General features: G+C 38.9%; 1 protein-coding gene across 12 annotated transcripts in view; it reads right to left on the bottom strand.

Moving 5' to 3' along the window:
- STAU2 (staufen double-stranded RNA binding protein 2) overlaps positions 1 to 27723 on the bottom strand; it is a 314299-nt gene that overhangs the window by 100888 nt on the left and 185688 nt on the right. For 10 of the 12 annotated variants that reach the window (XM_047783746.1, XM_047783744.1, XM_047783749.1 and 7 more), the window contains one exon: positions 13517 to 13630. The exons of the other annotated variants lie outside the window; for them this stretch is intronic. In XM_047783746.1, coding sequence (XP_047639702.1) covers positions 13517 to 13630 — 114 coding nt within the window. The remainder of the gene's footprint in view (positions 1 to 13516; positions 13631 to 27723) is intronic. 12 annotated transcript variants of the gene reach the window in all.

The raw sequence follows: 27723 nt of genomic DNA, 5'->3' as shown, positions 1-27723 counted from the left end.
GGACTTTTGGAAGTGGGGAGAGGCATGACTTAATTGAAGGTGTACTGCTGAGAGAGAGAAGGTTACTGTTTTTCAGTTTTAAATAGCGTAATAAATCATACACAACACCATAATGTGAGCTTACGAGAAAGGTAATACTCTTTAGGTTATAAAGTGACCTCTAGTGCGCAATAATGCTCTCAAGTCTGTGGCCTAGGGAACTATATTCTATTGATCGTCACTTTAAAAAAGTCTATATAGCCAACAGTTTTCCACTATAACTTTCACACCCATTTAGCCAATTATATACATATGGTATTTATTGGTTCAATAATGTAATCTGGTTATGACTCATTAGTATGAACTCTTAACAGAAAGGTTTTTAGGCTATTTCCCCAACGATCTTCATATCAACATTAAATATCCAGACCTAGAGAATAGTAGGAATATTAAATTCCTACTTAAAATAATTTGAAGTTAGAGTACTGAATTAAAAATGGAGGGAGTGCCCGTGGTGGCTCAGCTGTATGAACCCAACTGGGATCCATGAGGATTTGAGTTCACTTCTTGGTTTCACTTAGTGGGTTAAGGATCCAGCATTGCCATGAGCTGTGGTGTAGGTTGCAGACATGGCTCAGATCTGGCACTGCTGTGGCTCTGGCACAGGCTGGCAGCTGCAGTTCCGATTCAACTCCTAGCCTGGGAACTTCCGTATGCCACTGGTGCAGCCTAAAAAAAAAGACAAAGAAATGTTAAAAATAAAAAATAAATAAAATAAAAATGAAGGACCTACTGACATTGAGTATGTATGCAGGTCCAAAACTGTACAAAACTTATCAGAGAGAAAACCTAGGAGATATTTTTGGGCTCTATCTACATTTTCATTTGCCCCTTAGGAGATCAGAAACATTAAATTATCTTCAAAGAGATACTCAGTTGTGAAATGGTAAGCTAAGGTACAGAGCAGATAACCATACTGTTGTTAGAAAAAGTCATGGGGAGTTCCCGCCATGGCGCAGTGGTTAACGAATCCGACTAGGAACCATGAGGTTGCGGGTTCGGTCCCTGCCCTTGCTCAGTGGGTTAACGATCCGGCGTTGCCGTGAGCTGTGGTGTAGGTTGCAGACGCGGCTCAGATCCCGAGTTGCTGTGGCTCTGGCGTAGGCCGGTGGCTACAGCTCCGATTCGATCCCTAGCCTGGGAACCTCCATATGCCGCGGGAGCGGCCCAAGAAATAGCAACAACAACAACAACAAAAAGACAAAAGACAAAAAAAAAGAAAAAGAAAAGAAAAAGTCATGGTTTTTAAAACCTAAAATTTCTTATTTTCTGTTGATTAAAATTTAAGCTGTTATTCATCACCAGAAAAAAAAAAAGGAAAAAGTAGGAGAAGAAAAGCAATAAGGTAAATTCGTGGGTTTTGACTATAGTCCAAAACCATTTTATAGGTTAAATTAATAAGTCACTTGTGTGCAAAATATCACTCGATATATATAACCTCTTAGAAATGTGGTCATGCTGTACTAAGCATAAATAAAATTATGAGGGAGTTATAAAATACATAATATTCAATCTTCCCAGTACCTTCTCCTATACTTCACTGCTAGTTCTGGCAACTGCTTATGTATCTGAAATGAAGAAGCCAAAGATCATTATGGAAACAACAGAATATTCCCTATTTAAAACTTGTGGCCGCGAAGTGTTTCTAAATGGGATTTCAAAAAGGAGACAACAGTAACCTTTGCTGCAGGCAAACTCTCTTTCAATGCTTTGATGAATACTGATGAAGGAAGACAATTATTTTTCCCTTGGAGAATAAAACCGGTTTCTACGGTAGAGTTCATAAATCCAAAGTTCACCATCGAATCTAACTGTGCTCTCATGTGTGTTCTAATATGGGGAATATTTCCAGACACTTGGCTCCTTTCTCAGGATGAACTCGGAATAACCATGTTTAAAATAACATTTGATAAACAATTCTAAAGTTGTAATTACTCACTTCTGCTGTTGCAATGAAAGTGGCCACAGACAATACTTCAACATACAGACATGACTATTTCCCAACGAAACTTTCTTTATGGGCACTAAAATTTGAATTTCACATAATTTTCACATGTCATGAACGATTATTCTTACTTTGATTTTTTCCAACCATGTGACTTTCCCTCTTGAAATATTTTTTTGAAGATATGAGTGAATCTAACTATGTGTGGTGACAGATGTTTACTAGGCTTGGGGTAAACATTTCACAACATATACATACATCAATTCATGACGTGGTACACCCACAACGAATACAACCTTATAATTCAATTATATCTCAAAAACAAACAGCTATAGTTATACTCGTTTTACTGTTTCACTATAGATAAATGATGGCTTTCTTACTGACAGTGAAGACAATTTACTTTTAGTTCAAAATTAGCATCAGGAGTTCCCGTCGTGGCTCAGAGGTTAACGAATCTGACTAGGAACCATGAGGTTGCGAGTTCAATCCCTGCCCTTGCTCAGTGGGTTGAGGATCCGGCATTGCCATGAGCTGTGGTGTGGGTCGCAGACGCAGCTTGGATCCCGAGTTGCTGTGGCTGTGGTGTAGGCCAGCAGCTACAGCTCTGATTAGACTCCTAGCCTGGGAACCTCCATATGCCACAGGAGCGGCCCTGGAAAAAGCAAAAAGACAAAAAAAAAATTAGCATCAGTGTATACATAGCATAATGTCAATTAAGTGGTATAACCTACAATTCGGAAAAATACAGATTTTGTATTTACATGTTTTTTACTGTATTACCAATTGTGTGCTTTTGGATATAATACTGTCCTTAATACTGTGCTTAAATTTCAATATTATTAGAGGTCCCTTTCCTCCATGATTTCTTCATGTCAGAATAAAAACATGAAGAAGACATGAACAAAAAATAAAAAACCACAACAAAGAGCTAAAAAACAAAAACAAATGCCATATGACATTGTCACTGCTATGGCACGGGTTCGATTCCTGGTCCAGGGACTTCCATGTCTCTGCTGTGGCACAGGTTTGATCTCTGGCCCAGGGACTTCCACATGCCGCAGCTGCAGCCAAAAAAAAAAAAAAAAGCCATATGAGCTACTGGACTAATTACTGAAATATAAAATGTAAAAAAAATAAAAATAAAAAAACATATGATTGAGTTCCTTAACTCTAAGATATATTTTTGTAAAATGTAAATTTTAAAATGAAAAGACAGCAGAAGAAATTTTAGTCCTTTAATCATGGGATATGTTTCAGACTGAAGAAATATTCTGAAACACAAAAATCAACAAATATGAAAGCACTTTCCAAAACAAAGATGTGCCTCTTTGGTATCTTTCTCAGCATCCTGTTTCATAAAATGTAAACAAAAATCAAGTTGTGTGTTGAATTTTGGCACCTCAGAACCTCCTTGAAGCTGCTGCTGGCACCAATCATACCCTCTCTTTCAAAACTCTGTGGCCCTCAGCACTGTGGCTTGACAGTAGAGCAAATGAAACAGTGAAGTTCAAAAAAACTTATTCGGGGAGTTCCCATCATGGCTCAGAGGAAACGAATCTGACCAGCATCCATGAGGACGCAGGTTCAATCCCTGGCCTTGCTCATTGGGTTAAGTGGGTTGTCATCAGCTGTGGTATAGGTTGCAGATGTGGCTCGGATGCCACGTTGCTGTGGCTGTGGCGTAGGCTGACAGCTACAGCTCTGATTAGACCCCTAGCCTGGGAACTTCCATATGCTGAGGGTGTGGCCCTTAAAAAAAAAAAAGACAAAAAAAGCAAAACGAAACTATGTGGAATCTGTGTAAGACAAAGAATGGCACAGCCCTATTGCAGGTGCCTCAAAGATAATGCAATGAGGTCTGTTACTATGCAGGGTTACTTTTAAGTGTCTTTAATATTAAGAAAAGCTTTATTTGTCTTGGGTAGTTGTTGCTCAAACCTGAAGTTTAAAGCCTCTGAAGTCCGTGCCTCTCTATATTCTGAGGGATGCAGTTCCCAATGACACTGCTCAGGGACAAATGACTTGAAAGGCTTGAACTGGGAGGCAGCCCTAGAACTTGAGGAAAGTAAATCAGACACAGAGATACTCAGATGCAGGACAGGATAGAAAAATTCAAAGTTACACACCGATCAGTAATGAGTGAAATTCATGGGATATAAGATGGATTCCCCATGACAGTTAGACGTATTCAGAATACGTAAATACTCTGAGATCAACATCTGGAAGTCCTCAGGATGACTTCACCCAAAATGTGCCTACAAAGCCACCACGGGAGAGAACAGCCAAATGTGCTATTTCTCTCACCAATTCTATCAAATGAATGCTACCAAATCCAAGTCATTCTCATGTGTCTTAGAAAGTTAATCCATCTCCATCCTATGAGTAGGTGCAGAGTGCCTCCTGTGTACCAGAGCACAGACACAGGGAAAACTCAGGCAAAGGAGACCCCTTCCCTGCTCCCCTCCCCCCACTCTGGCCCCAGCCCTGGATTTCACTGCCCGGGGGGGTTGATCAACATGAAAACAAACAATGGGAAAACAGTTTGAGAAGTGGAATGGAATGGCGAGATGATCTAAAAAGTAGGTCTGGGGAAGGCTTGTTGGCTGGAGTGACATCTTGGTTGGATCTGATGGATATAACAAAGTTCCTCTAGGAGCAGACAATGGCCCAGGTGGCAGAAATTACAGTGTAAACAAAGACACAGATGTGAGAGCATGAGACATGGTATCTCAACACTGCCAGGCAGAGAGTGTGGGTAAGAGTTAGGTAAGAGTTAGGTACCCAACTCTTGAATGGTCAAGCATGAGTCTAGAGACATAGGCAGGGACCAAGTCATAACGTCCTTGTGTTTCATCCTGTCCCCCATACATGCGGCTATTGAGCACTTGAATGTGGCCAGTCCAAAATAAAAGGGATGGGAGGAGTTCCCATCACGGTACAGTGGATGAATCCGACTAGGAACCATGAAGTTGCAGGTTCAATCCCTTGCCTCTCTCAGTGGGTTAAAGATCTGGCGTTGCCGTGAGCTGTGGTGTAGGTCACAGACCCGCGGCTTGGATCTGGCATTGCTGTGGCTGTGGTGTAAGCCGGCAGCAACAGCTCCGATTAGACCCCTAGCCTGGGAACCTCCATATGCCGTGCGTGCGGCCCTAAAAAAAAAAAAAGACAAAAGGCAAATCAAATAAAATAAAGTAAAATAAGAGGAATGTATGAAAAAATATAAAATACCTCAATGATTTAAAAAGTTGATAACAGATTGAAATGATACTTTAGATACACTGAGTTGAATAAAATATATTATTAAGATTAAACTTACCAGTTTCTTGCCAAAGGGTAGGGGGAGGGAGTAGGATGGACTGGGAGTTTGGGGTTAATAGATGCAAACTTTAGATTTAGAATGGATAAGCACTGAGGGCCTGCTGTATAGCACAGGGAATTATATCCAGTCAGACTCTTGCAATAGAACATGATGGAAGACAGTATGAGAAAAAGAGAGTGTGTGTGTGTGTGTGTGTGTGTGTGTGTGTGTGTGTGTGTGTATGACTGGGTCACTCTGTTGTACAGCAGAAATTGACACAACACTGTAAATCAACTACAATAAAAATTTTTAAAAAAATAATCTTACCACTTTCTTTTTATTTAAAAATTTTTTTTTTAAATAATCTTACCACTTTCTTTTTATTTTTTAGAAAATTCAGAATTATTTATGTGGCATTTTCCCCTCACGTAGTAGTTCCTGTGATTGTTTCCTCAACAACCGTTTCACCCCAAGCATTTACCCTAGAAGTCACCTCATTTTTTTTTGCCAGTGACTAGTTTAGACATGGGCATGTGACTGACCCAACCAAGCCTGAGCTGTGAAGGAAAGATAGCTGCAGGAATTCCGGATACAGATGTCTTTGCCCCAAAAGGGAGACAGAAGAAGATCAGATGGCATCCTTTCTTTTAGATGTCACTATATTGCCAGGGACACGGAGAACTACTGTGGCCATAATTCCATGACACAGAGGATTAAGGAGAGGACGGCAGAGTTAAGAAATGAAATAACCCGATTCCCTGTTGACATCATGGAGCTACTTTATCAACCAACCTGGGAGTTCACCCTTCCTCTGAACTTCCTGTTATGTGAGATAACAAGATTCCTAATTATTTAAGCCAATATGAGTAAAGTTTTCTGTTACTTGTAGCCAAAAGCATCCTGGCTGATACACTCCATCAGACCGAAGGGCAAGGGATCATTTAAGACCCTCTGGCACTACGAAAGCTCTGTACCCAGTCTACAATCAATCCATCCATTATTGTGATTCTATATACTTAGATAAAATGCATGAAGGCTTTTTCCCTTTTAGTATTAAGTTACTCTACAGCTGTAAGACATTATGACACCATTACTCGGGCAAAGAGACTTTTAATGAATCAGAAAAAGAACCATGAGTAGAATCTAATTAATCAAAAGTGGAGGAGAATACCCATAAGACTTGTACAGCATTACACCTAAGAGCTGCCCTTCCAGTGACAGGTCTGCTTTGAATTCTAGTCAAAGCACACACACTGGGAACAATTCAGCTTGATTTTACCAGTATGGATGTAAACCCTTAAAGGCATGTAGCAAATGACACAAACAAGCAAATGGCATGGCTTGTACCTTATAGAGATATCATGAGAATTAAGCAAAATAATGTATGGCAAGCCTAGCATGATACTGACTACGTGGTAAACACATGGATAGAAATCTGGTTCTTGTTCAAACTAGTGGTCACCAGTGGGGACAGGGAAGGAGGGAGGGGCAAGACAGGGGTAGGGGATGAAGAGGTACAAAAGATTATGTAGAAATAAATAAGCTCCAAGGATGTATTGTACAGCATAGAGAACAAAGTCAGTATTTTATCAAAACTGTAAGTGGAGCAGAATCTTTAAAAATTGTGAATCATCATGTTATATACCTGAAACCTACATAATGTTGTAAGTGAACTAGATCTCAATTAAAAAAGAAATTTCATTGTTTCTTTTTGCTTGTAAAATTATTGATTACAAAAATCTTGTTGTCTTTTTACAGCCACACCCACCACCTATGGAAGTTTCTAGGCTAGGGACTGAATTGGAGCTACAGCTGCTGTCCTACGCCACAGTCACAGCAACACCAGATCCAATCGACCTACACAGCAGCTTATGGCAACACTGAATCCTTAACCCACTGAGCATAGCCAGGGATTAAACCCACATCCTCATGGATACTGTGTTGGGTTCTTAGCCCGCTGAAAGCCACAACGGGAACTATTGATTTGTAAAATTTTAAGTAATGTGTTAAGTATGCACTGCCATTGACTCTATAGGATAACCTCACTTTGTGATGATAGAGGTCAGATTACAGCAAATAATACACATGTTATACTCCCTAGGCTAGCTGGTGCTTGATTAGGTGGTTGATTTATTAGCTCATTCTTTTATGTATATGAAACAGGTGAGTTACAGTGCTAACAGGAACAAAATAAGGTAGGCAGAGGTAACACTATTAACCAGAAATTAAGCGGCAGTATTTTGGCTCATCTGTCTGCTTACCCAGTATTCATGAAATTGGTGAGACTGATGGTGCAGTTTGAATGAAGATCAATAAAAAGAAAATACAGGAGTTCCCATCCTGGCTCAGTGGTTAACAAATCCGACTAGGAAACATGAGGTTGCGGGTTTGATCCCTGGCCTTGCTCAGTGGGTTAAAGGATCCAGCGTTGCCGTGAGCTGTGGTGTAGGTTGCAGATGTGGCTCGGATCCCGCGTTGCTGTGGCTGTGGTGTAGGCTGGTGGCTCCAGCTCCGATTCGACCCCTAGCCTGGGAACCTCCATATGCTGCAGGAGCTGCCCAAGAAACGTCAAAAAAGAAAAGAAAATACAAAGACAAGGACAGAAGTTTATGACTTTGAGGCTGCAACAAGAAGGTAACTGATATATTTAAAGGAGACAGGAAGAGAGGTACTCAGTAACATTTAAGAAAGACAAAGGTGCAGAAAGGGTATCAGGCCAGGAGAGAATACAGCTAGTATCTGCTGGGTTATATATACTAAGAGAATATTCCAAAACTCTTTCTGCACTATTACAAACAATTCTGCTTTTACTAATATACACTTTACAATATAAGTTTAATTTCCCAATAGGATATACCAAAAAGTACTGAGCAAAAACCCTCACCAGCTCAATCTTCACAAATAAGTATTTATTTAATTAATTTATTTTAGTCTTTTGTCTTTTTTAGGGCTGCACCTGCAGCATATGGAGGTTCCCAGGCTAGGGGTCTAATCAGACCTACAGCTGCCGGCCTACACCAGAGCTACAGCAACACCAGATCCAAGCCACACCTGCAGCCTACATCACAGCTCAAGCCAACACCAGATCCAAGCCACGTCTGCGACCTACACCACAGATCATAGCAACGCCAGATCCTTAACCCACTGAGCAAGACCAGGGATGGAACCCGCAACCTCATGGTTCCTAGTCGATTCATTTCCGCTGCGCCACAATGGGAACTCCACATATAAGTATTTAAATTCAACTGATAATGGCTCTTCATTGAAACTGCCATATGATCCACAAGTTTTAAATTTCACAAGATGATTCAGCTCAGCGAGGACTATAATAAATTAGTGGTTCTCTAATTTAGGACAAAGACTAGAAGTCAGTTCTCTTTGTATGCTCTAGTACCTAGTTTGGGGTTCCCACATACTTGCTCAGTTAACAAATGTTTCCTTAAAAAAATAATCACTATCTGTAAATGTAAACTATGTTTATGTTCTGGACAGTTAAACATTCTAAATTAATGTGAATGTATCATATCACATTTATTGGGATGAATAAGGCAAACACATGAAGAACTTTCTCACCCATACACATGGGGACCTCCAGGCGTACAGGGCCTTGAATGACGGTCCACGGCTTGGATAAGAATTCAGTTTTCAAAGGGGAAACACTGGCCTACAGATCCTTTCCCTAAAGTCAGAGTGGGACAAGTTTAGGCCACTTTTTGGAGACTATTAATCAGTCTAGGAGGTCTGAAGCAGGCTTTAACTAACCACTGGCATTCAGAGCTGTCAACCAGGTTATTAGATAATTACACTGCATTTTTTCCCAAGACGGCTCCAATACACACAAAGAATACAGGAAAGGAAAGGGGAGTCTATTCTTCCACATTTCCTGCGGATCAACACCGCATGAGTAATTGATAAAAGAATGAGTTTGGGGAGTTCCTGTCATGGCTCAGCAGAAACAAATCTGACTAGTATCCATGAGGATGCAGGATTGATCCCTGGCCTCGCTCAGTAGATTAAGGATCCAGCATTGCCGTGAGCTGTGGTGTTAAATCGCAGACGCAGCTCGGACCTGGTGTTGTTGTAACTGTAGCTGTGACACAGGCCAGCGGCTATAGCTCTGATTGGATCCCTAGCCTAAGAACCTCCATATGCCACAGGAGCCACCCTGAAAAGACAAAAAAAACCCCAAAAGAATGAGTTTGGCTTTTTTTTTTTAAGTTGGGTTTATTGCAGTATAATCTGCATACAGTAAAACTTACCCTTTTCAGGGTACAGTTCTGTGCACAAATGCATCCAGCTGTGGTTTCTATGTACAGTCAAGATATAGCACATTTGCATCACCCCCCAAAATTCCCTCATGATAATTTATGGCCAATCCCTCCCATCGCCTGGCGACCACTGATCTGTTTTCTGTCTCTATAGTTTTGCCCTTTCCAGAATGTCATACACATCAAATCTACAGTACGTAGCCTTTTGAGTCTGGTTTCTTTCATCTATTCTGATGTAACTGGCAACAAGGCCAGTGAGACTGGGGCACAGAGAAAAGGAGAGGGGTGGGGATTCAAATTGGAGAGACAGAGGGGGCCAGGAACTTGTATGTCATAACAAAAATTTCGGATTTATAGGAGGAGTGATAAGAAGCCACTGGAAGTTTTTGAGCAGCTGAATAATGTGAACTGATTACCTTAAAAATAATTTTAGCTACTGAATGGCAGAGCGCCCACAACGCAACAAAAGCAGAAGAAAAAAAAAAAGGAAGCCAGTTTAGAGCCAGTTTATGGTCTGGATTAAAAATGCTAGTGACTTGAAGTAGCATTAACAGCAGAGACGGTGAAGAGCAGTCAGATCAGAGATGTCACTTAGAGGAAGAGATGCTAGGACTGGAGAGGGAGAGTAAAGGGGCTGAGGAGGCAAGGGGGCCTCAAGGTGCTCGGCCCAAGCGACAAGGTAGATGCTGGTGTCACTTACCAGGGTGGAGAAAAGAAAAAGGAGAGAAAAGATAAAAGGTGGGAAAAGCAGGTTTTGGAGGGAGGGATGGGAGAATGAAGGGTCCCATACGGGTGGACCTCATCAGCATATATTGAATCTTTTCTCTGATCATGTTGCACATCTGTGTTGACCTGGATAGAGAAATTTCACTTAAGGGCCCCTGTCCTATGACTCTTAATACAGTGAGTGAAGACACTGGGTGACACACGCAGTCACCACTTTCCTGGGTCCCTAGAGTTAATTTTTTTTTTTTTTAATTAAGAAGATAATCTGGAGTTCCCATCGTGGCTCAGTGGTTAACAAATCCGACTAGGAACCATGAGGTTGCGGGTTCGGGTTCCATCCCTGGACTCGATCAGTGGGTTAAGGATCTGGGGCTGCGGTGAGCTGTGGTGTAGGTCGCAGACGCAGCTCGGATCCCGAGTTGCTGTGGCTCTGGCGTAGGCTGGTGGCGACCGCTCCAATTAGACCCCTAGCCTGGGAACCTCCATACGCCACGGGTGCAGCCCTAAAAATGACAAAAAGACAAAGAGGAAAAAAAAGAAGATCATCTGAAAAGGTTCAATGCTAGGGAGCTCTTCCATTTCTCCCCTTCATTGTCTATACAAATAAGAACAACCCGAGTTTCACAGGAAGGAGCACCTCTCAATTTTGCACATACTTTTTTTTCAGAATACTTATTCTCCAGTTTGATTGCAGGGGCTTAAATGAATTAAGCATAGACAATGTTTTTAATTAACTGTCATTTTTCTTGCTTTAAAGCATTTTCCTGTTTTCTAGTATTTTCAAATTAATAAGTAAAGAAGCATTCAGCGGTCCCTCTTGTCCACCTTATGAGACCAAGATTATGCTTTGGAGACGGTAAAGGAGGACCTTTTGCTCAGACACACCCTCAGGAGGAGGAAAGGGTATTGGCAACACAACGCCTAAAAGCCAGAGGATGTGGAGCAGAGGTTCAGTGGGTGTCTGCCTTCCTCAGGGAGCCCAAAGATCCAAGCACAGGGAGGTGCACTGATGACACCCACCCCACCCTGCAGCCCTGAGGCCACCAAAGTAGAGAAATACACAGGATGACCATTCCAGTCATGGCTCCATTCATACATCCAACTGTCCGTCCATTTAACCATTATCGACACATTTCCTGAAAGTCTCTTTTTTTCATCTTAAAATTTCATGCAAAGTTGTCATCTCTAATAGAGCTGTATTTTAATATAAAAATGTCTTTATTCACTTACCATTGAGCAATTGACATTCCAGAGAGATGCAGAAAAAGTCCAGTTGTGCAGGTTGTGCACTGCACACCTTGAAGGGGAGGGCATTCACAGTGTAGTTACTGTGGATCTATTATGACAGTTGAGTAGCAGTAAAATGTTTGAAGCAGAGTTATCTTTTTCCTTTTTTTTTTTTTTTTGGAGGGCGGCTGCATGGGAGTTCCTGGGCAAGGGATTGAACCTATGCCACAGCTGTAACCAGAACCACATCAGTGGCAACACCAGATCCTTTACCTATTAGGCCACCAAGGAACTCCGGAGGTATCTTTTTCCTAATCTGTAAAAGTGCCATCTGGGCTAACTGCAGCCTTGAACTTTTGAGTGCCTTGGCATATGAACTTGGCACAAGACTGAACCAGCCTCATTAATTACTCATAAAGAAGTCAAGTTCCAAGAGGTGAAGAGACAAGGTCCCAGAGCTGGTCCACGGCAAGTCTGGGTTTGATCCCAGTCTCCGCTCCCAGCCCCCATTTCTTTCATCACAACGTACTACCTCTGCTAACAGCAAATCGCTCATGTATGTGGGTTTCTGAGAATGCTTTGAGTTCTTTGCTGAAGGAAAGACTTTTGCAGGATGGTTATCTCATGTAGCTTCTGCCATAGCTTCCATCTGCCATTTTGTTCCTAAAACTCAGATTTTTTTGACCAATGGATTGTTCTTTCCTCAACAGCATAATACCATGCCACCAATTAAATGATGACTGGAAACCCATTATGTCAGAAACATAACGAACTAGACAGGTGTGCCCTTAAGAATGCTTTCCTAGGGCTTGTTTGTACTGAACAATTCAACTATGTCTTTGAGAAGATATATTATTATGCTCTTTTATTCTCTCCATGCAAAGGCACTACTCAGAAAAAAAAAGTCAAGCAAGACTACTAGAAATTCTCAGGTTTACTAAGAAAAGGATATGAAAGTGGTTATGATTGTTCTATCTGTAAATGGTTAGTTGAAAAAGCACAGCTGGTTAGTCATACAGTAAACTGGGTATGTCTCTTTATTTTTACTCCAAACTAGAAACTCTATGGCCTAGATCATTAGTTTTGTCTAATCTAATGATTTTGTTTGTTTGTTTGTTTTTGTTTGCATTTTAGGGCTGCACCCGCGGCATATGGAGGTTCCCAGGCCAGGGGTCTAATCGGAGCTGTAGCTGCTGGCCTACACCAGAGCCACAGCAATGCCAGATCCGAGCTGTGTCTGTGACCTACACCACAGGTCATGGCAACGCCGGATCCTTAACCCACTGAGCGAGGCCTGGGATCAAACCTGCAACCTCATGGTTCCTAGTCGGATTCGTTTCTGCTTCACCATGACAGGAACTCCTCATCTGATGATTATTTTATTGGAAAATATGGATTGTCCTATAAACAGGATGCATTATCAAGCTGCTTAACTAAACAATCAAAAGGAATGCGTTTACGGAGAAAAGATACTTTTCAGATTTTTAGCGGCATTTCAGAAATTAAACTTAAAAAGTGAAAAAAAAAAAAAAAACCCCACCGGAATTTCATTTTAGCAACATCCCAAGTTATGAGAGTAAATTTATGGTCCCAAAAGTTCACGCAGCTACTTGATATACATTCTCTAAGACTGAACTCTCTTCAATAGAACTACATGAGTCTCTCATAATGAGACTCCAGTGTTAGCTACACTTCTTTGCGGATCTTTCTTCCCATGTGTAATTATTAAAAATAAAAACAGCATAGGGCAATTATTTCTTCTTTATAAGAGAATTCTATTTTGAAATTAATAATGAAACTAGAAGTCTAAAATAATTTACATCTCCTAAGATATCAATGTCCCAACACAAAAAAATCTTGATTTTTTTTTCCCGGAAGTCTAGCAAATGGCACCAGTGGTTAATGTTTTAGGGAAAGCAAAGCTGTATGTGTGCACAGAGCTTCCACTGGGATGGTCTCTGGTTTCTGCGCTGGGCCATAAGGCAGCAAAATGGCAGTGGCGCATTATACCTGGTCATGGCTGGCTTCAATGGAGCTTCCAATAGCATGGAAAGTCATCTGCACAGGGGCTAATGTCAGACAGGTCACATACTCTTTGTCACTTTGTCTATCACAGTAGTGAACCTATAACAGAACACATGCAATCTGCTGAAGACCGCTTCAAAGAGGGAACCAGATACAACAGGTCCTTTTCAAAGCATCTAGCTTTCAAGGAGTTCAAGTAATTTATGCAGAACACAACTCAAGTATTTAACACCTTCTCAGGACTCGAATATCTATGGAAAAAAATCTATTGAATCTGTTTTAAGGACTCCTGAGGTTTTCAAAGAGTTGAGGAGACGCATTGCAGAGTGTTCTACATTAGCATAGCCAGCAAAAAAATTCACAACTAAATGCTACACCCATCTTTTTTTGTCCAACTTTTCATAATGCATAATGCATAAAGGACTCCAGGGTAAAGCATGAGTCAAGTTCACTTGAGTCTAGTGAAATTTTGTCAACCTGAATTTTCCTCATCTTTGACTCTGTGTGTGTGTGACTGCCATTTGATTCAGAGTGACATTCTTCTATTTATACATTATAGTCCCTATAAAACCAGGGTGTGTGTGTGTGTGTATGTATGTATGCATGTGTGTGTGTGTGTGTGTCCCTCACTACATCATGTTCTGCTTAGAATTTTGACATTACAATCAAATTGAATTAAACTGAAATGATGTGTAACATGCAGACCAAAATAAAGTTACTATAATATTACTTCTCTTTTCGTTGAATACAACCAACCATTATTAAAACCACGTGTAAGAATATACGGGGTTTGGGGGAAGCAAAAGTCCATCTTCCCACTGGGAAAAATTCCACCCTTCCATTTATCTACTTTCGAAAATGGTCTTTCAAGCAGTATTTCATTCTAAGCTAATGAAGTAAAAATAGCTTTGCTTTCGTGATAAATTAATGAACATATGCCTAAACAGATGTATGTATAAAGATGTATGTATACTATGATTCTGACAGAAAACAACAATATAAATCTCAGTCTAAGGGTTTAATAATTCAACATTTTTAAACCACGAAGGTTAAGATTGGCCATCCACTTCCCTGAAGGAAGGGAAACTTCCTGCAATCTATAAAAAGTAGTTCAGCGTTCAAAATCAAGTCAACACACAATGCTTTGTTTCCAAAGTACTTTAAAGATTTTGTTATAAATATATTTTTTCCAAATTACCTTTGAGGAAAAAGATTTGACCACAGTTCAAAATCACTGTGCTGTACTGCGTGAGCACATTAAAAGGTCACTCGGTGTGTCTGAGTTCAAGAAGCTGGACATGCTGTTTACTATGCAGCAACTAAATATGACGGGGAAATGAAGCATCACATAACAGGTTTATGCAGAAGCCAATACACGGGGACACTATAATGGCTGCGCTTCACAACCATTTATGGGACACTTAAAATATTGCGTCTGATTTAGTGATATCATAAACACGCCTTTTAAAATAAAATACCCTTTGACATCAACTGAAAAGTCTATATGGAAGACATGACACCCTCCTAAATATCCAAATCGATAGTGAACACGCTCGGAAGCCAGCCAACTTATTGCCATTTGATTTTCTTTCCTCTAGAGAAATGAAAATTAGGTACAACGAACATTGCACAAGACCATTCCAGTCAAAAGATGAACTTCAAACTTCATTTCCATCAGCGCCTTGGAAACTATTACTGAAAGATCTAACTTTCCTCCCAACTGTACACCATTCATCATGAGCTTGCAATACCCTATTCAACATTATACATGCAATGTAAGTGTACGTGTAGAACTTACGTATATAAGATATAGGTGCAAGTTGGCATGTAGCTCGAAAGAAAATATCACAGCATCCAGTGAGGTGACAGATTGCTAACTGTCCTCCAATATTTTCCCACAGTAACTCTTGGCTGGGCACAGAATAAAGACATTTCCTAGGCTCCCTGGTAGCTGTGATTACTCATGGCTTGAGTAGAATGTAAATGAAAATTCTACAGTAGTTTCTTGGAAAGTTTGTAAAACGAGATTCCAGGTTGTGCTTTTTGTGCGTCTTTACTCACTTAGCTGTTTGGAATCTTGGCTATGTCATCTTTGACTGTGAGGACAAGGGCTGAAATTTAGAGATGGCGGAGTGGTAAGCTGGAGGGAACCTGGCTCCCTGAAGATTTCATGGAGCAGAACCATTACCCTAGCCCTGGACTGCAAACTTATGGACCTTTATGTGTGAGAAGAACCCACATCTATTTTTCTTAAGTCACTTTTTATGACTCAGGAAAGAACTTAATCCCAGGGGGATTGTTCCCATTGCTGCAAAATTGACAACACAATGCACAGTCAACAATTAAAGGAGCACGAAGGAGTTGCCAACATCTAGGGCTAGGCCTCATTCCCTCTTCCCATTGCCTTATTATCAGCCAGCAGAACTGCTCCAACCATAAAGAATACACAGAGGCACCAGGAAAAGGCAGGTGAATGGGAAGGAGTTATCCTGGTAGTAACCTTGTAAAGAATACAGTATTTCCAGCAAGTGTGGGAGCTCCAAGAAAAAAAGCTCACAAGATGGGGAGTACCTGCTTTAAAGGGAGACTGAAACTTCTTCCCCTGTCAGTAGGTGTGCTGAGAATTGAACCTATAGGCCCCCTTTGAAAAGAAATCTTGACTGAGTCCGATGTATGTCTCTAGCCATTTGGAAGCACATGAAAACAGAGACTGAGTTTTGGAGATAATCTGAGAGCTTGGTGAAGGTGCCCTAGCCACACAGCATCCCTGAAAACAAAAAGGGATGAAGGAGGACATTTACCTAGATCTTCATGGCCCTTGGAGGGAATGAAAGATAATCTCAGCAGAAGCCAAGGCATCGCTCAGGCCACTGACACCTACTGACAGTGGGGTCAGGGGCATGGACCCCTGGGAAAGAGCAAGGAAAAGAGGGCTGCCTCTCAGAGGCAGAGAGAATTGGGAGAAACTAAACATTGCTTCAAGAAAAGCGTGAACAGAAGTTCCCTTTGTGACTCAGCAGTTAACGAATCCAACTAGGATCCATGAGGATGTGGGTCCGATCCCTGGCCTTGCTCAGTGGGTTAAGGATTTGGCATTGCTGTGGTTGTGGCGTAGGCTGGCAGCTGTAGTTCCGATTCAACCCCTAGCCTGGGAACCTCCATATGCCACAGGTGTGGCCCTAAATATCAAAAACAAAACAAAACAAAAAAAGGAACAAAGGAAAGTGTGAACAATATTTTTAATAACTATAAATGGAGTATAACCTTTAAAATTGTGAATCGCTAGATTGTACACATGTAACTGGTATAATATTGTACAGCAACTATACGTCAATTAAAAAAAGAAAACCATGAACACCAACTATATGGAAACCAGCAATGGATAAAACCAGGCTAAGGGTGGCACTTTCCCCCTCCCTAGTCCCCTCACCAAGGCTTCCAACATCAGAGTTATGAGTAAGGCCATGAAACAGAGGTAGAGTGTGGAGGAAGATGTCTTTAGAAGCAGATCAAGCTCCTGCCCCATTAATTACAAATACTCAAAGGTACTGGAGTGAGGGGAAAATAAAAAGAAATCAATGTATATCCTCCCTCCTCCAAGTGTCTTGAGCCAAAACAACTGGCTGGCGAGATATGAGCTTGGAGTTTTATGGTGAACTGGACTAGATTTCTTAACACTAAGGGTAACCAGAAAACTATGGGATTTTCCAAAGATATAAAGAAACATGAATGAGAGACCTGACAGAGCAAGGAGGAAAGTGGTAACTGGGGAAATAAAATCATCCCATATTTATACCCCCTCATACTGAGCCTGCCGCTAGAACAGAAAACATATGTAAATAATACGGGAAACTATTGTTTGAGGACACAATTGCAAATTAAACAAAAAGTAGTAATATACAGGTAAAAGACCTTAAGAAAGAATCATACTTTACACACTCAATCAATCACTCATGGCTCTTGAGTTTTATTTTCTTCTTGGACATAAGAACATGAGAGTTCATAAATTGTGAATTTCAAAAGAAAAATGTGTGATGACATTTTAAAATTCATCCTTCTAAATCTAAAAAAAGCTTCCTATGATTCAGAAGCCAGGAATCTTACAATTCTAGGCTGAAACAATTAGGGTAATAAAATTCCACTACATTGTATAATGCACAGATCTTCAGGATTGATGTGTGAAATATTTCTGCTATAAGAAAGCAGTGTTTCTACAATTATGGCCCTAAAAATGCCAATATACAATGTCATGGACCCTGATTTTGATTAAAGAAAAATGAGTAATTTTAGAAGATCACAAAAATATCTTCTATGTTTAAGATGTATTATTTATGAATCATATCATTTTGCTATCTTTCATACTCTAAAAATGTAAGCAACAAATCTTGATTTTTATACTGTCGGAGTGCTTGTTCTGGATTTATAATACCATCAACGACAGCAAATTGACATTTTGTTTCTTTCTCATGGACTTACAAAAACTGTTCCAATAAAAGATGAGTCAGAAATCTCAATATATGTAAATTAAATAATGCGGCTTCCTTTGAAATTTGCAAATCTATAATAATTTTTATTTTTAAATAAGCCTCCCAGTTTGATTTGTAATTGCATAAACCCAGATGAGATGCTATAACTATTCACTCTGATAATGATTTTGCCAGCCTAGCGATTTCTTCTTCTTGAAGAGAGAGGCCCAAATCACTTTAATTATTCAGACGACTTAAGAAATAAAGAAAAATACTATAAGCTCTAAAGCAATTTACATAAAAAGCTAGGTATGTGAGTTTTTTCATACCCATCTGAAAACACAAGGGGCCATTCCAATGCAAATTTAAATTCCCTACCCCCTACTTCAAAAAAAGTTGAATCAAATTGTTTCCTGCCCAGGGTGAGAAATTCCCTGATGTAATAGGACTACTAAATATTTTACTAATCTCAGAAGGGAACTGGTAAACTGACTGTCAGATGTTTTTAACAGTCACCCCCTGAGGGACAGAAATGAAGAGGGTGTGAAAAAGATCCATGTTGAAAGAAAGCTGCTCATTAGATCATTAAGGAAAGAGAAAGGCCTGTACATGCACATAGGCTCGTAACACAATCACTGTGTCAATGTTTGATTAGCACAACTCAGGTTCACAATAATAGTTTTACTCCACAGCAGCAGGCAGGGATCACAGAGTAGCTATTGCATAGAAGCCCTGCGAGTAGGGGTAAAGACAGCAGGCTGCTAAAGGGCGACAGTTTGGTACTATATCTTAAGATACTCAAAACATGCTTGATTCTTGCAGAGTCCGCACACGAGCTGAACAAAAGACCTAAATCTTTATTAACATGCAGATTAGCATATTCTTGGCAAAGCACAAAACAATACTGCTTGATAAATACTTCTCTAATAAGTAAATTGGTATTAAACATTTCTTAACTACTTTTTTAGGTGACTAGAGGACTGTAAATCATCTTATTTGGGTCAACTATGGCAATACAAATCTACAGGACATTTATTTATAACTAATACATTGATTTATAAGTAATAAATAAAGGAAGTTTCTCCATGAAAAGCACTTAGAATAATGCATGGCTCATAGTTGCATTAAAATAAATATTAATTCTAATAATAAGAAAAACACATCCCGTAATAATGTAGTAGAGTAAAAGATATGATAAGATATATAATTATGAAGAATAATATTACATTAGGGTTGTGTCTGTCACTGACTTTCTCCAAAGCTTCTTTCCCCAATCCTTTTCATAACCAAAGTCAAGTCCTTTGTAACTAAAATGTAAACATATATTTAACGTGCTCAGTCATGTACAGTGTTTTAGCTGTATGAGTAATCTGTTTCCCTCTATGTGCAATATACTTGTCACATTAATGCCTCTAAAGGGATAAGTGAATAAATGAAATCACATTATACAGACTAAAGCTCAACTTGTAATTATCTTTTCTCTCTTTCAGAAATTCTATGCTTGGGAAAAAGCTTTGAAAATTATATGCCTATATCTGGTGTATAAAATCTAGCAGTGATGTACAAATTTATTTCTCGTATAAACCATAGATGAAAACTCTCTAAAAAATGCAACAGATAGTGTTACTAATATTGATAAGGGCGATAAACTGCATCCCAACTTTAAATAATGAGTTTGTACATGAGAAAATTCCTAAATTTTTGTTTGTTGCTTCTGTTGCCATTGACTCTGCCAGTTCAGGTCTAAAGCAGTTAGTTAACATGTAAATTACATGATACACACACATATATAGTTATTTTGGTTCTACATTTCCATAAAAAAAACACTAAATGATTTTTAATAGTCAATGACACATCTACAGGAAAGAAGCTTCCCTTTTGCAGTCTGTGCTCATGTTTTGATATACTCACATATATCCATTTATATGTGTAAAAACAGGCTTCCTTAAAATCCACAGGCTTTGCAAAGAAATAACTTTTTAACAAGGAAAACTTTCCAAGGTCAAAGGAAAATTACAGCTATATAGGCAATCAGTATACAACCAAAATCAAATTAATACAAAATCTTCTCTCAAGAGGGCCAACCAATTCTACCAGTTTTCACATATTAGAATTTTGCTATATTGACTATCACTTAAAAACTGGGTATCAAACACAAGACCAAACAAATCTTTTTAATTATATACTGGTTTAATTCATAGCACATTTTTTTTTTTTTCTTTTTAGGGCTGTAACTGTGCATATGGAAGTTCCCAGGCTAGGAGTCTAATTGGAGCTACAGCTGCCCACCTACACCACAGCCATGGCAACGTGGGATCCAAAACGTGTCTGCAACTTATACCACAGCTCATAGCAATGCTAGAGCCTTAACCACTGAGAGAGGCTGGGGGTCAAACCCACATCCTCATGGTTACTAGTCGGGTTTGTTTCCACTGAGCCACAATGGGAACTCACCATAATGCATTTTTAAACAAAAGTATTAGAATATTTTCTTTCTACTCAGGAATTACAGATTTTAAAAACATACTATTACTTGTATTTAAAATATAATTACATTCACGATGAAAAAACCACTTAGGACTTCCAATTTCAGTCAAGACACAATAGATTTTCTTTTCCCTATTCTTTCTGCTAAGTACATAAAATATATACATAAAATAAACATAACAGGACTCAGAAAGGTAGAGAGAAAGACGAAGACCAGGTAGGAATTTCAAGACCCAAGAAACAACACAGTGGTGAATTCCTGGATTTTCCTTTTTTTTTTTTTTTTTCATTTATCCTGAACTAGGTACTAGAATAATTAGCATCCTGGGACAGAATGGAGGGTCAGGGCTTTCACTACCATTCAGCAATAACAGGTTGTTAGCAGAGGCTAAGTGGGGAATGTGAACTTCTACCCATATCTGGTAGTAAAAAGGCAGCATTCCTATACCCTAGATGGCACACTGCCAGAGAAGGCTTACTGAAACAGAAGATTTAAATAAGACTTATTAGACTCCTAATATCCAGGATTCAAGAGAAAATCATCCATGATATCAAGAAACAGGATAATCTCAACTCGAATGAGAAAAGACAATCATGAGATCCAACAACAAGATAACATAGATATTAGACTTCATAACACAGATATTATCCATAACACAGATATTAGCCATCATAAAAATGCTTCAAAAAGAATTACACACTCCTGAAACAAATGAAAAAAAAAAGAATTACACCCACACCTGAAACAAATGAAAAAAACAAAAAACAAAACTTCGCCAAAGAAACAGAAGATATAAAAAGAACAAAATAGAAGATTTAGAACTTGAAAACAGAAAAATCAAAATGAAAAAACCACAATGGATGGGCTTAGCAACACAATGGAGAGAAGAGAGGAAAGAGTCAGTGAACTTGAAGATAGATAAATAGAAATTCCCCAATCTGGACAACAGAGAGAAAGCAGACTGAGGAAAAATGAACAGTGTCAAAAACTTATGAGGCCATAACAAAAGATGTAATATATACATCATTAGAATCCCAGAAAGAGAACAAATAGTGACTGGGGCTAAAAATGAATTTGAAAAAAAAATCGCTGAAAATTTACCAATTTTTGACAAAAGATACAATAAAAGCACAGGTTCAAGAAGTTGATCAGACTCCAAATGTGATAAACACAGAGAAACTCATGCCAAGACACATCATAATCAAACTTCTAATAGTTAAACTGCTTATCCTAGAACCAGTGAGAAAGAAACAACTCTTGACTTATACAGGTAAAACAATTTGACAGCAGTTTCTCAACAGAAATCATGGACGTCAGAAGGAATTGGAATAATGTTTTTTAAGCACTAAAAAATTTTCAGCCAAAAATTTTATATCCCAGCAAATATATCCTTAAAAAATGAGGGGGAACCCAAAACACTCTCACATGAATGGAAAACTGCTAATATGCTGCCAGCATACCTACCCTAAAAAAATGGCTAAAGTAAGTTCTTGAAACAGAGGGAAATGAAAAAAGCAAGAATCCTGGAACCCCACTGGGAAGGAAGGAAGAAAACAGAAAGGAGTAAAAATGTTGGTAAATACAATAAATAGACGTTCCTTCCCTTCTTGAATTCTCTAAATTATGTGTGACATTTGAAGCAAAAATTACAACACTGTCTGATGTGGCTCTCACATAGGTAGAGGGAATATTTAAGACAATTATAAACAGAGTAGCATTTAAGGCACTAAGAAGGGCATATCACAGCTGCAATATTCTTACAAAAATGCACAACCTCAATCAAATAATGAGAAAATATCAGAAAAACCCAAATGCAAAACATTCTACAAAATAAGTAATCAATATTATCCAAAAGTGTCAAGATCATGAAAGACTAAAGAATGGGTTATGATTGAAAGAGACTTATGAGGCATCACAACTAAATGCAGTGTGAGATCCTGGACTGGATCCTGGATTCCTGGACCAGGAAAAGGACTTTAATAGGAGGACTGACAAAACTGAATAAGATCTGTAGATTAGTATAATGTCATCATTAATTTCCTAGTACTGACAATTATGCTATGGTTATATAACCATTAACATCAAACTCTGTAGTGTATTTCTTCTTTACTCTAAGTCTAAAATTATTTTTAAAGGATAGCTACAAAAGGGAAAAAACCTTTAGTGCTTCAGAATAAAGGAGACTTGAAAGAAGCCAAGATTCTATTAGAGGAGATAATAGATAAAACTTTCTATGCACATCAAAATTTTTTACTAAAAGAATCTTCAAACAATAGACGGGTATCAATGGAGACAATTTTCTCTTAATTAGAAAAATTAGGTCACTAGCAATGTGGTACTTTCTATCGTTGATAATAGGAAAGAGGTTGCAGAAAAATTCTGGCAAGCATAAAAGCCTAGAAAATTACAATATCCAAAGCAACATGAAAAAGAGAAGTTAAAGATTCCTCTTTAAGATAGAGTTTTAGAGATAAAAAAATTATTATATAGGCTTATTATGCCTGTGAAGCCTACCAATGGGGATTAAGGAACTTGAACCAAGACATATCAATAAATGCTATTTAATTTGCAAAAGGCAAGAGGAAGCACAACTACTGCTTCAACTGCAAATCCAAATTGGCAGCAACACTGCCTACAATGGATTTTTTTTAAGCTATTTATATTTTTACTGTAGGAAAGTATTGCTGTCACTACTTCAACTCTCCCCCATCCCATTATTTACTTTATTACAAAAAGTTTCCACAGAAATTCTTCTAACAGGGAACAGTAACTACACAAAAGCAAATTCTGCTAGGTTCTTCTTTGCAACATTTGATAGAGAAGTTATGGAAAAGCGGAGAGACTGTTATCCCAGAAGCCAAAAGAAGACAAAGTTCAAGATGAGACAAAGTTTAGAGTTTAACCCCAGCCAGGTTAAGAGCCTTAGAAAACATAACTCAAAACTATGCAGAAGAATGTAACAGAATTCAGTCTCTGTAACAAATCTTTAATATTCAGGATACAACCCAAGGTTACCTGACCTACAATAAAGAGGAAAATGTGACTCATACTCAAGTGAGAAGGCAATTACTAAAGACCCAAATCCAATATACTTGATGTTGAACCAAAAAGGTGTTTAAAGCACCTATTATAACTACTCTCAAGGATGTAAAGGAAAATAAATCTGTAATAAATAAATAGGAAATCTCAGCAGAAACAAAAAGAACCATGTGGAAAGTTTAGAAATGAAAATACACTATCAAAAATTTTTTTAAAAAATTACTGGATGAAGACGACATAAAACTTATAGATCAACAGATATAATCTAAAGTTCAGAAAGAAATTTTTAATGAATAAAGCCTCAAGATTCTGTGGGATAACACTTTTTAAAATGCATGCAAATGGAGAGAGAGGAGACAGAAAGGGAAAAATTTGGAAAATGCCCCAAATTTGATGAAAGCAAAATAGATAACAATTTAAGAAAGCAATAAATATGCAGTGAGTTCAATAGTGGCCCCCCAAGAAATGTCCAAGTCCTAAGTTCTAACTTTAAGTAACTTTATTTTTTTATTTTTATTTTTTTGTCTTTTTGCCTTTTCTAGGGCCGCTTCCACGGCATATGGAGGCTCCCAGGCTAGGGGTTGGATTGCAGCTGTAGCCACCGGCCTACACCAGGGCCACAGCAATGCGGGATGCAAGCCGCGTCTGCAACCTACACCACAGCTCACGGCAATGCCGGATCCTTAACCCACTGAGTGAGGCCAGGGACTGAACCCGCAACCTCATGGTTCCTAGTCGGATTCGTTAACCACTGCACCACGATGGGAACTCCTAAGTAACTTTAAATGTGACCTTATATGGAACAGGATATTTACACCTGTAACAAAGTTGAGATCATCCTGGATTTAGAGTGGGCCCTAAATCCAATGAGAAGTATCCTTATAGCTTTTCCCATATTTTAAACTATTTTCTTGGAGTTCCCGTCGTGGCACAGTGGTTAACAAATCCGACTAGGAACCATGAGGTTACGGGTTCGAGCCCTGGCCTTGCTCAGTGGGTTAACGATCCGGCGTTGCCGTGAGCTGTGGTGTAGGTCACAGACGCGGCTCGCATCCCGCACTGCTGTGGCTGTGGCGTAGGCTGGCAACTACAGCTCTGATTAGACCCCTATCCTGAGAACCTCCATATGCTGTGGGAAGCAGCCCTAGAAAAAGCAAAAAGACAAATAAATAAATAAATAAATAAACTATTTTCTTAGGACAGATATCAAGATTCCCAGTTAGTAATTAATTAATTTAAGGGGTCTATTCAGTGGCATGTAAAAACAACTGGTTGTGTTCCTGTTTCTGGTAACAGAAGAATGAGTTCATAGGATGAATCCTCTAGCAGTTAACGATATACAAGGTAGACAAAATTAAAGAAAAATATTTCGGATCAAAAGCAGGCAGACACCAGGTCAGAGTTTTCCCTTGAGAGATTAAAACGACTGGAATAAGAATTATAAGTTTATGGCTTTTTTTTTTTTTTTTTGCCCGAGGGCATTCCTCACTTCCTGTAATTCTATTGGTAGAAAATTGCAGTCTTACGAGCTGAAGGTAGCACTGGGAAGAGTTTAGGGGTGGCAGATAAACTGGTCATTGAGGGAAGAAGTCCTAGAAATGAGGTAGCTATGGAAGTGGTGCGACACCAAATCTGAAATATAAACTCTACCCCAATCCCTGGACAACACCTGAGGGTCTGATGAAGAAGTAGGCAGAAACCAGTGAGAAATCCATTAAAATCTGAAAGTCAGATCCCTTTTTCATTGATTGTAGGCCCTCGAGTGCACACATCTCAAGTGACAGAAAGCTAAAGCTTTACTGGCCTGAAGTATCAGAGGACATGGGCTGGCAGGCAGATCAGCTGAAAATTTAGGCGGGGGCAGGGGGAATGCTGGAAGCTAGGAAAGGGCTGGCTCCAAAATCTGAGCACAAACTTGGCCCAAATAATTATGCAGGCACAGGAAGACAGCTTTTCCAAGAGGAAAGGCTGTAGCTGGAAGCTGAAAGAACTCAGTGGAAGTATCTATCAGCTGAGGGATATCACCACGGGGGAGGAAAAGCGTGCAGTTTTAGTCCACGCAACCTAGCTGAGTACTAGACCAAAAAACAAAAACAGTAATCTACAGAACAAAAGATGATCCAGAGGTGCAATAACATATCATCCACAACGTCCATTTATCCAACAAAAATTACAGAGATGCACAGAAATGGGAATGAATTGTATTCATAAATAAGGTAGTCAATGGAAACTGGCTCTTAATGGGTCCTGATGTTGGATTTAGATGACAAAGACTTCGAAACATCTAGTATAGAGATGTTCAAATAGTTTTTTGAAATGTGTTCTCCATAACTATACAGATATGGCATCACAACCAAGAAATAGAACCAAAAAAGAACCAAACAGAAAGGTTAGATTTAAAAAATACAATAACAGAAATGAAAAATTTACTATATGGACTCAACAGCATATTGGAGAAGACAGAGAACAGGATCAGTAAATTTGAAAATATATCCGTGGAAGTTACACAATCTAAAGACGGAGGGAAATTAACAGAGTCTCGGACCTGAAGGACAGTACCAAAAGGCCCAACAGAACATGTAACTGGCGTCCCAAAGGAAAGAGAAGAGAAAAGGGCAAAAAAAAAATTTTTTTGGAAAAAAAGTGGCCAAAAACTTTTCAAAACTAATGAAAAACATTACCTTAAATAATGTTTAAGCTAAATGAATCCCAAACAGGATGAAAAACAATCCTAGACATACCACAGGCAAATTGGTGAAACCAAAGATGAACAGAGTATCTTAATAGCAGCTAGAGTAAAACAACACATTCCATATATGGTACAGAAGCAACTGGTTATCCCATGGGAAAATTAGACTTCAACCCATAACCATACCATACACAAAAAACTAAATGGATCTCAGCATTAAACATAAAAGCATAAACCATAAAATGTCTACAAAAAAAATAAAAGAGAAAAACTTTGCAACCTTGGGGTAATCAAAGATCCCTCAGGCCCCAAAAGGCACAATTTATGGAAAAAATGGAAAATTGAACTTCATCAAAATTGGAAACTTCTTTTCCACTTTTCAAAAGATGCCATTAAGATAATGAAAAGACAAGTCCCAGGCAGAGAGGTAATATTTGCAATACAAAACACTTTGTCCAGAATACATAAGGAACTCTGATGACTCAATAATTTTTAAAAACTTCAACAAGAGGAGTTCCCACTGTGGCACAGCAGGTTAAGGGTCTGGTGTAGTTTCTGCTGTGGCATGGGTTCAATACCTGGCAAGGATCTGGCATTACTGCAGCTGTGGCGTAGGCTGCAGCTGCAGCTCAGAGTTGATCTCTGGCACTAGAACCTACATACATGCCCTTGGGTGCAGCCAAAAAAGAAAAACAAGACAAAAACTGCAACTAGAAACTAAGTAAAAGATGTGGACATTTCACAAAAATATATAATTGGCCAACAAGCACCAAAAAAGGAGTGCATATTATTGGTCATCAGTAAAATACAAATTAAAACATCAATGAGATACCCCTGTTTCTTTCATAGAATAAGACTGATCATATCAATGTATGGAATTTTCAAACACTGCTGGTAGGATATGATACAACACACTGAAAAAGAATCTGATAGTTCTTGTAAATTTGTATGTACACTTACCATGTGACCCAGGAATTTCACTCCAAGGTATTATCCCAAGATAACTGGAAACATGTCTGCACAAAATCTTAAACATGAATATTCACAAAGATCTTTATTCAGAATAGTCCAAAATTTGAAAACAACTCGAATGTCTATCAATAGATAAACTGATGAACAATTTGTGGTATATATCCACACAATGGATTAATACTTAGCAACACAAAGGAACAAACTGAATTACTGAAATATACAACACAGACAAATCTCAAAAATCTTACAGTGAATGAATGAAGCTAGGAACAAAACTATGCAAACTACATGCTTCCATTCTTATGAAATTTTAGGCAAAACTCATCTTTAGTGACAAAAAGGATATCCTGGTTGCCTGGAGGCAGGGAGAGGTGAAGAAAACAGGCTGCGAAAAGGTACCAAGAAATTTTTTGCATTAAAAGAAATACTCCTATCTTGACTGTGGTTGTAGTTACCTAGTTTGTAGACATTTTTCAAAACTCATCAAACTAAATAAAATGGGTATGTTTTACCATATATAAATTATACCTCAGTAAGG

Source organism: Phacochoerus africanus, chromosome 6 (genome assembly GCF_016906955.1).
Source record: "Phacochoerus africanus isolate WHEZ1 chromosome 6, ROS_Pafr_v1, whole genome shotgun sequence".
Lineage (NCBI taxonomy): Eukaryota > Metazoa > Chordata > Mammalia > Artiodactyla > Suidae > Phacochoerus > Phacochoerus africanus.
The sequence above is the reverse complement of the archived record's forward strand: the minus strand, read 5'-3'. Positions and strand labels throughout refer to the sequence as shown.